The sequence below is a fragment of the Pundamilia nyererei genome, unplaced genomic scaffold (genome assembly GCF_000239375.1).
Source record: "Pundamilia nyererei isolate P.nyererei 1_Seehausen unplaced genomic scaffold, PunNye1.0 scaffold00011, whole genome shotgun sequence".
Classification (NCBI taxonomy): domain Eukaryota; kingdom Metazoa; phylum Chordata; class Actinopteri; order Cichliformes; family Cichlidae; genus Pundamilia; species Pundamilia nyererei.
The window spans coordinates 5,366,193-5,376,560 of record NW_005187412.1 but is presented as its reverse complement, the minus strand read 5'-3'; the positions used below and the strand labels follow the sequence as shown (position 1 = coordinate 5,376,560).

Below are 10,368 nucleotides of genomic sequence, written 5' to 3'. Positions count from 1 at the left end.
GCTCAGAGAAAGAAAAAATAGTTCATTACAAGCAATACTGAACTATCCTTACTGACTAGAGCCAAAGAGGTTAGTCAATGAAATGATTAATCTGCTGACAGAAAATCTTTGACAGTAAATTTTGATCAGTAGGTAAGATTATAGCTATTTTTTCAGGTAATAGTACTCACTATTTGCAGATTTCACTATCTAAAATCTGCACCCCCACCCCCAACATAGCATATGTGTATATACAATGTATGTTCATCTTTTCTTATAATTTTTGTGATTATTTATTTAACCTTAAGGAAATAGAAAGCAAGCAGAATGGAGAACTAAAATTGCAACAGATGCAAGCAAGGGACAATACTAGAAAAGGGCAGAGAGAAGCAGTGAAATTCTGACAAGGACGGGGTGATAAGGTGACAAAGAGACAAATACAAACCAGATCATTTGTTATACAGAGAGAAGGTGACACAAAAACACAGAGAGATATGGATAACTTTAAAGTAAACAAAGATAAGAAATGGGTTTGTTTCTCAGTCGTGAGCAATTGTAAATGTTACTTAGAAGGTGTTTTTCATCTGTAATAGCTCAGTTAACTCTTAGCTTGTCGTGGTGAATGAATTGCTGTGCTACAGTCACTATTCAAACAGAGAGAGATGCGAACAGGACAAAAGAGATGCATGAAGGGGGGGAAAGAGAGGACAAAGTGGGGGAAATGCCAGCAGATCAAAATTAGGAATTACAGTTACTTGAGCAGCCAATTGCTCAAAGTGACGCTCATTAGCATATTAATCATTAGCATGGAGCGGCTGCCATGATGCACGAGGCTCAGAGCCACGGTCACAGTTACAGAGGTTTCTGTTCATGTTCGCCGCCACAGCCAAATATACAGCCTCTCTCCTGCTTCTAATGCCATGGCGCAGAAAAAGCACAACACTATTTAAGGCAAACACATTCAATTTAAGGCTGCAGATATTTCAGAAGAAACCCTGACTGTCTATACAGCTGTAAATCTTCTACACAGCTACAAGATGTTGTTCTGAAACAGTTTGACTGTAAAGAAAGACTTGCTTCAGCCCTCAGTTATAAGGCAGAGGACCAAACCTTGAGAAGTTTTCCCATCAGTCACAGTGGATCTGCAACTCTCATCTGCAGTGTGAGAAACTGAAAGCTGTATGTCAAGTCTCTAGTATTAATTAAGTTGATGCTGATTTAACTCTGCAATGACAAGCGAATTTAATTTAATTTAATACATGAGTCTTTGTGAGTTTTTGACACTGAGTTTTCATCAATGTGACACCCCCATCTCCCCACCTCAACCCCACAAAACTAAAATAAACTGAACATATTTAAGCAATAAATTGCAAAAAGTAAAACGTTGCATGCAGAAAATATTATACAAATTAAAACTTACATATATACAAATTAATATCTAAAATCTGTTTTACTTGTGAGAAGCTTCATTAAACACTCACAGGAATTTTCTGGCAGCTTTTTCAAAGTTCAGGCTTTAAAGAGTTAAATCACATTAATTTGAATTTTCATGCAGAAACACTGTTTGTTTGTTTTTTTTTCATTCACTGGTCAGTATTGGGGCGATTTTGCTTTCACAACATGTATTTTCTCAGAGGAGTGAAAAGAAAACATTCAACTTGCACATGAGAGTATTATTTCAGTACACTCTGTTCATCCAAATGAGCACATACTTTGTTTGCATATCAAAATTTTGCATTTCAGATAACATTTAATTTATTTTTGAATAAAAATGTGCAAGATTTAGTAATATATCTTTTTTTTTTTCTTTAAAGACCACCATATCAAAATGAGGTTTTTTTCTTCATCCTGTGCACCAAAAACGTTCGATTCATTTGAAGGTTAGGACACACAATAAATGAAAAATCTTGTTTTCTATGCAGGGCATTAAAAAAGGTGTGCTGATCCTTCCAATAATGAATTATTCATACAGTGAGAAGGCCCAGCAGAATTTCCACAACCTTCTTACTTCCTAAAAAAAACAGATGTTACACTCAGCCAGTTTGTCCAGTCATCCTCCAAAACAAGACCTTACAAATTGTACCAACTGCCTCTAAAACACTTAAATATGTAGGATATAACAAAGATACAGTTGATGTATCTGGTTAGATTTTCTTTACTATACTTGAAAAGAAAAGAAATCACGAATCTGCAAAGTGATTATGCAACTATTTTTATTCCAAAAGTTTATTTCTAGAATAAATGATGCCACCTACTCACCAGGGAAAAAAACCCAACATCTCAGTTTCCATTTCACAGTGATTTCCTAGATGCCTATTAAAGATCTACAATATATTCTTGCTGGGGTCGCTGGGGACTTAAAGCAAATGTCAATACTGGAACATGGTCATTAAAATGTGAATAATAAGTATTGGAACTTACCAGTTTACGTTGGCACCAGGTGCAGACGCCACACAGAGCTACCAGCCAAATGGCACATACTATGAATGCAACAGACACCAGGAATACACTGAGAGACACTGAGCCTGAGGGAGAGAGACAGACACACACAGAGGGTGTTAGTGCATTTATTGTAACAATTAGCCTTTTGAAGCTCCTGAGGTTTAAAGTCTAAGATGACTTGTTGAAGGACAAAAAAAGACAGAGCTCAACATTTTGGGGAAATGCTTGAGTAAGAAATGCTTGAGATAATCAGCAGTGATGCTTAGTAATGTGCTTTCCTTCCTTATTTCCTTCCTTCCTTTCACCATTCATCCTTGTCATTTGGCAACTGTCATCAGTAAGACAGAGAGAAATGTAACAGGAACGAGGGGGGCACAAAGGCAGTGAAAAGGCATCATCCCCATGTTCCCTGCATGTATCAATGGGCGATGCGCACATGTCAGGAAGAGATAATATCACGAGGCCAGAAGCTGTGCAATTACCAGCTTCCTTTTGCTCTCTTCTATCTCGTAAATCCTTCAGCAACTTTGTTCCCGTCTTGACAGATGAAAACTTCTTCCATAGCCTTCCATTCTTCATCTCTATTTCTTTCAGTTTCTGCCTATCAACATACAGCTCATCCTGCTGTCTGCCAAGCAATTCGTAATCCACTGGCACAAAGCAAAAGCAATGTTGGCAAACAATGAACTCATAACTGTTGCATCCTTTTTGTCTCTGCTACGCAGATGATCATTTTCTGAGTTCCCCTCCACCTGAAAAATTCATCTGACTGCTGAATTTTCCCTTGATCCCTTGACTTCATTTTTTATCCCTGCCTGTGCACCGACAGCAAATTTGTTGAGGCCAATAAATATTGGAAGAGGATCAGCTAAGTCAACTTAATCATTCTTATCCACCCTCTTGCCCATGCTCGCACTCTTTCCATCCACTTTCTTCTTCTCGTATTATGCACCTCATATATGTTAGTTTGGTTATTCAAATGTCAGCTTGTTTTACCCTCCATCCCCAATAAAATTAAAGTCTGTTCAACTCTTTGATAGCGTATCTGATTTTTGATTGTGGTGGCAATTACTCGAAGATGGCAGGGTTGAATTTTTTGCTCTGAGCCTTTCACTCTGGCAGCAGAGGGTGTGTTGTAGTAAAGTGTTTTGGTGCTTAACAGATAAGTAGGCTCAATCCTACAAGTGTTTCCATGCCCATTTAGAACAACACAACTAAAGCGGCTACAGTGCTCTTCAGCTGAGTAAAACACAACCAGCTGGGAAACATAATAATCCTTTCATATCTTTCAGAATGAAAAGACAATGTGTGTGAACACATAAGAGCGATATTTGATGGGGTGTAATCAAAAAGACAAATTTATGATTGCATAATGAGAAACTTTAACCGGCTCACCACATAGAACACCAAGATAGCACCAAAGTTAAGCCAGTGCATGATCCGTGATGATATATGTGCAAGAAAACTTTATTCTTCACTCACTAATTATCTCTCTATATAGTTTCTAGTCAGGTTCACCTTTAATGCCCAAGATAATTGAAAGTTCAAGATACTTTAAAGATGCATACAAAGATATAAACGAGTGTATGCAAGCTATTACTGTATTGCTGCTTTATTTCGTTTTTGTTATGGAAACAATGTTGTCATGGTGCACTGTTGTCGAGTGCTTGACTCACTTTTTACTTTAGAGAGAACATTTAAGAGCTGCATGAGAAGCTCTTAACCTCCTAGGACCTGGCGTCCACATATGTGGACATCACATTTTGGGATGTCTAGACCAAAATAATACATTTTGCTCTACAAAATGAGCAAAACTGGGCCTGATATCCAGATACGAAGACATTATACTGCCACTGTTCTATTGACATTTAAAACAAATGTTCTCATATGTGGATCTCATTTCTCTCAGAAACAAAAATCAGGTAAAAAAAATCTGGAAATTCTTTGTTTTTACATTCATCAGGTCCCAATATGCCCAAATATCAAAGAGAAATTAAAAACGCATGCCATGGAAGAGTCCAGGTCTTAGGAGATTAAAGGTTACAACTTTTGGATCAGAATCCAAAATGTCAAGTCAAGTTTCTGAAACTGAGGAAAAGGAAGCTGAGAAAAAAATGCCTTCGCAAGGAGGCAGTAAAGCCTATATGTTATACTGACATTGTTTTTTTTAAATCAATGTCAAGTGTGTTTTTTAACCTGTTATATACATAATTAGTTAAAAAGCATATCTTTAGATATCATAATATCCTCTTAATAATACTCTCTTCATGTAAATATTGCGAATAGAGACAAACAAACACAATGCAATATGAAAGTCCCTTCTTATATTTCAAACTATGTGCAAAGTGCTATAGCCAGCCATGGCCAAATTATCAGTGGACCAGCTGATTTATATAGCGCCAAATCACAACAAAAGTCGCCTCAAGGCACTTTATGTTGTACAGTAGATACAGAGAAAAGCCCAACAATCATATGACCCCCTATGAGCGAGCACTTTGGCGACAGTGGGAAGGAAAAACTCCCTATTAACAGGAAGAAACCTCCAGCAGAACCAGGCTCAGGGAGGGGCGGCCATCTGCTGCGACCGGTTGGGGTGGGAGAAGGAAAACAGGATAAAGACATGCTGTGGAAGAGAGCCAGAGATTAATAACAGATATGATTCAATGCAGAGAGGTCTATTAACACATAGTGAGTGAGAAAGGTGACTGCAAAGGAAAAACTCAATGCATCATGGGAATCCCCGGCAGCCTACGTCTATTGCAGCATAACTAAGGCCTAACTATATGCTTTAGCAAAAAGGAAGGTTTTAAGCCTAATCTTGAAAGTAGAGATAGTGTCTGTCTCCCAAATCCAAACTGGAAGCTGGTTCCATAGAAGAGGAGCCTGAAAACTGAAGGCTCTGCCTCCCATTCTATTTTTAAATACTCTAGGAACAACAAGTAGGCCTGCAGTGCGAGAGTGAAGTGCTCTAATAGGGTGGGATAGACTTGTGGCATATTATAAGTACTGACCTATACTCAGTGCTACCAGTTCTCAAACAGCACTGAATCACTGACTTCATGCAGCATCACACTGTTTCTCTGACATTCCTTCTCTTCATTATTTCATTCATGCCTGATTTTGCCTTTCATGTGTCATTTTGTGCTCACCTGGTTTCCCACATCTATCCAGTGACCCATTCCCAATTCCTTTAACTCCCTCAGTGTTTATACTGGTTTCATTCATTTAAACCAGACTGTCTATCCAGCTGTATTTCCCCTGGAGCTTTCCAGTCATTTGTGTGCTCAGTCTGCTCAGTTTTAATTCCCTATCTGTTTATGGACTTTGCCTTTTGCTTGTCCCTGTGATCCTGCTGCCAAACCCATCCACCCATTTTACCCTTCTCCTGTCCCCCCGGTTTGCTTGTTTTGTGCTGCTGTGACAGAAACATGTGTTATCTCATAAATGCGCCATCCTGTGAGCTCTGGTTATCTTTTCTGGAATAGTTACAACTTAACGGTACTATATTTCAGCACCACAGAGAGCTCCCTCCACCTGCAGGCTAAAGCAAGATCTGTGTACCTGATGATCTAATGAAGGATCAAATGGAGTTCAGCAGCACAGTTTATTGTCCTGTGCCTTCATTCAGTTTGACATTTATTTTTAAATATATGAAATAAATGTCAAGTCAACTGCAAGACTTTCTAAACACTGAACCGCTAAATATCCGCAACACAGAGAGGAGGAGCTGTGTGTTTGCAGCTTGCTTCCTGTCGCCAAAAAAGGCCATGAATCATAGAAAACATCCCAGAAACCGGAGTTAGGATCTCTGGCTCGTGGTTACAGATGTGGGTTTGCTGACACATTGTGTTACACCTCTGACAGCAAAGGGTTTTTTTCATGAACCTTTTTTCATTTTTTGTTTGTTTTTTTTTGTCACTGACTTAAAAAAAAAAGTCAAGTTGAGAAAAAATTCTCAACTTTATGTTAGAAGAAAACAGTAAAGTTGTAAAGCAGCAAGTTAACTTCATGAACCTAATGGAGGCAGTCTGTGCACTTAAGGCCACATTAAGCAAAGGGGCCAGAGGATTAAATTGATGGAACAAAGAAATGATGAACTGCAACAACTTTCCACTTCTGATGACCTCACCATGACTGGGCTGGATACTTAACATCGCAGCTCGGCCTAACAAATACGTACCTGTTACACCCTTATCCATGCAAGGATAAAAAAAATCAAGCCCGGTGATAAGTTTGCAAATCAAAAGTCTAACCCTGAAGTGTTGAGACTAAAAATCTTAAGCGAACTGTAGGGTTTATGTCAAAGTGCACCTGACAAAGAAAAATACTGAAATTTCCAGAAACAGTTATACTGGCTTCAAAGTATTAGTGGAGTCTTCACTAAACCAGCAGCTTACAGTTAAAAACCAGATTAGAAATAAAAACAAAACAGATGTATATGTGTATTTCAAACCTCTGCCTACTAATAAGTTTACATATACAGATTAATGGTAACATTTACCTTATGCATCATGGAAAAACTGTACAGGCTATGCTGATGTAACAATATCAAGTCAGGTCTCGGAGGGTTCAATAAATGTGAATTGCCTCCAGATGAAGCCCCCGCTGCGCTGTGTTTAGTATCACTCTCGGCACCACCTATGGCTCCAAATATAAACAAGACACTGTTACTATAACTCAAATCTCTCTCTCTCTGTCTTGTTCCCTCTGTGTAGTATACAACTGGAGCAGCCATAGTCGGAGATCCTTGTGATAACAATAACTGCAGTAAATGTAACACAGAGACATGATATTTAATTAGAAGTGATTTGCCATTCTTCAACATATTTTATTGTTGTCAGCATTTTTCAACTTGCAGTGTCCTGTCAACACAACATTATTTTCAATTATGGTAAGAAGACAAATGATTGAAACTGCCCATCTGAAAAGAAGTCTCTCTAAACATGCCTTAGTCTCCCTTCTCCCCACATGCAGCTCCAACAGATTGTAAGCCATTATTTAGTTTTCTTGTATTAATGTAGACTGCATCCTTGTGTTGCATTAATTTTTAATGATATTTGGTAGAAAGCTTGTTAAACTAGCTGGGGGGTGGGGGGGTCACTGGACTCCTATTGCCTTCCTGATATAAGCCCAGCTTGTATCAGGAAGGAAATCCGACATAAAATCAAATGTGGATCATCAAGAATGCAAGAGAAGAGAGTGCAGGCAGGTTGAAGTGGAGCGGGTGGAGAAGAGTGTCAAGGGTGATTTGTGACAGAAGGATCGCAGCAAGAGTGAAAGGAAAGGTATACAAGATGCTAGTGAGACCTGCTGTGATGTATGGTTTGGAGATGGTGGCGCTGACAAAAACACAGAAAGCAGAACTGGGGGTGGTAGTGCTTAAGATTTTCATTGGGATTCAGTTCAATTCACTTCAATTCAATTCAGTTTTATTTATATGGCCCCAAATCACAACAGCAGTTGCTTCAAGGCACTTTATATTGTAAGGTAAAGACCCTGCAATAATAGAGAGCGTCTCAGTGTCGAGACAGCATTAGAAAGAAGTACATCAGAGGGACAGCTCAAGTTGAGCAATTTGGAGCCAAAGTAGTAAGGAGGACATGCAGTACTAGTGTAACAGAGGAGGATGCCTCTGAGACAGCTGACCCACTGTGAGAACCCCTCCCCTAAAGGGAGCAGTCAAAAAAGTAGAAGAATAAGACTTTTGACTCACAAACATTTTCACACGTTGTCGTTATTTTCAGTTCACAGCTTAAAAAATGTTACTTTAATGACTTTCAGCTGGCATAATTACTAATCAAGTCAACTGATTAATAATTAATTAGCCGTGATATTATGACAGATGAAGTGAATAACACTGATTATCTCTTCATCATGGCACCTGTCGGTGGGTGGGCTGTACTTCATGTGTTAGAAGCAGGAAAAATAGGCAAACATAAGGTTTTGAGCAAGTTTGACAAGCGTCAAACTGTGATGGCTGGACGGCTGGTTCAGAGCATCTCCAAAACTGCAGTTCTTGTGGGGTGTTCCCAGCTATTATGAAAAGTAGACCAAGGAAGGGACAGTGGTGAACCAGCAACAGGGTCACAGGTGGCCAAGGTTCACGGGCTGGCCCCGTGTGGTCTGTATGTTCTGCTGGGAAACCATGCATCCTGGCGTCCATGTTGATCTTTGACATATATCATCTACCTGCACTGTCCCTGTCATAGAAACGATCTTCCCTGATGGATGTGGCCTTTTTCAACAGGATAATGATCCTACCTCAAAGCAGGAATGGTTTGAGGAGCACAACAGCGAGTTTGAAGTGTTGAGACAGGTGGGACTTGTGGGATGTGCTGGACAAACAAAGTCTAATCCATAAAAGCCCCAGTTCACAACTTACAGGACTTAAAGGATCTGTTGTTGTGGCATCTTGGTGCCAGATACCTCAGCACAGCTTCAGGAATCTAGTGGAGTCCATATCCAGACAGGTCAGACTTTTTGTTGGCATTGAAGGGGGACCAACAGAATATTAAGCAGGTGGTCATAATGTAACGAAGTGAGTAGGAAGAGTAGCAGCTGATGCACAAAATCAATATTTCTCATTAAAATGACTTTCTGTAATGTAAAATTAAGTTGTTCTGTCACAAACTACAGAAAATGATCGCTACATCCTGCAGCTATATCTGTATGGTTCAGTCTCACCACTCTCCTTAACTCTGCTTCCAGCAAACTTCTACAAAACAGCTAAAATAAATCAATGTGTGCTACCTGTCATGCAGTAAAAAGTAGGGCAAAGTTAGCTAAACTAGCTACTGCTTAAATTTGAAAGTCAACAACCATGAGAGAGAATTTTCCAGGAGGACACAACAGAGCTACAAATGAAAGCCATAAATTTGATTAATCCAAGAGAAGCATCAGTCAACTTCACAACATTTTAAAATGCTCTAAAACACACTGCAATTTGAATCATGCAATGAAATGTAAAACAAAAGTTCAATTCAATTCAAGGTGCTCTACATTGTAAGCTAAAGACCAACTATAACTTACAGAAAACTCACAAATAAAAAACAATTGACAATTGATTTAACAGGAAGAAACCTCTGGCAGAACCACGATCAGGGAGGGTAAGGCATCTGCTGTGACTGGTTGGCGGTGGGAGGGAGAGCGACGAGACAAAAAAATACACTGTGGAATAATAACTAATGATTAAATGCAGAGTGGTTCATAAAAACACACGGAGTGAAAAACGGAGAGGGAAAAAGAAATACTAAGTGCATCATGGGAAGCCTAGGTCTGTTCCAGCGTAACTATGCGAGGATTCAGTGTCACCCTAACTATATGCTTTTAAAAAAGACGTTTTAGGCCTAATCTTACAAGCAGAGAGTTTCAGTCACCTGAATCCAAACCGGGAGCTGGGGGGCCCACTCTACTTTGAAAAATCCCAGGAACCACAAGTAGGCCAGGAATCTGCGAGCGAAGTGCTCCACTGGAATAAGATGCACATGATGATTCAATACCTTGTATGTGAGCAGAAGGATTTTAAATTTGATTCTGGATTTAACAGTGAGCCAGTAAAGACACGCTAATATGGGAGAAATATATTCTCTCTTTCTAGTCCCCTGCATCATTCTGGATCAACCGAAGGCTTCTCAGGGAGTTTTTAGGACATTCTGATAATAACGAATTACGGTAGCCCAACCCAGAAGTAATACATGCATGAACTCGTTTTTCTGCGTCACTCTGAAACAGGAGGTTTTAATTTTAGAGATATTGCTCAAAAGAAAGCAATCCTACATACTTTTTAATATGGGCTGCAGCTAAGGTCTCCAACAATGCTAGTGTTAGCGGCGCTAACGGCTGCAGACAGGAAGATACTGCCAGCACCGGAAACGTGCTCGTCATCTCCGAGCATGAAGTAAGGAGAGCCTTCAAGAGAGTGAACACCAGGAAAGCAGCAGGACCAGA

General features: G+C 39.5%; 1 protein-coding gene across 2 annotated transcripts in view; it reads right to left on the bottom strand.

Annotated features, from left to right (window-relative positions):
- The window catches only part of syt7b (synaptotagmin VIIb), a 130,266-nt gene that overhangs the window by 71,638 nt on the left and 48,260 nt on the right, over window positions 1-10,368 (bottom strand). For both annotated transcript variants that reach the window (XM_005724295.1, XM_013908494.1), the window contains exon 2: window positions 2,401-2,504. In XM_005724295.1, the coding sequence (XP_005724352.1) occupies window positions 2,401-2,504 (104 nt within the window). The remainder of the gene's footprint in view (window positions 1-2,400; window positions 2,505-10,368) is intronic.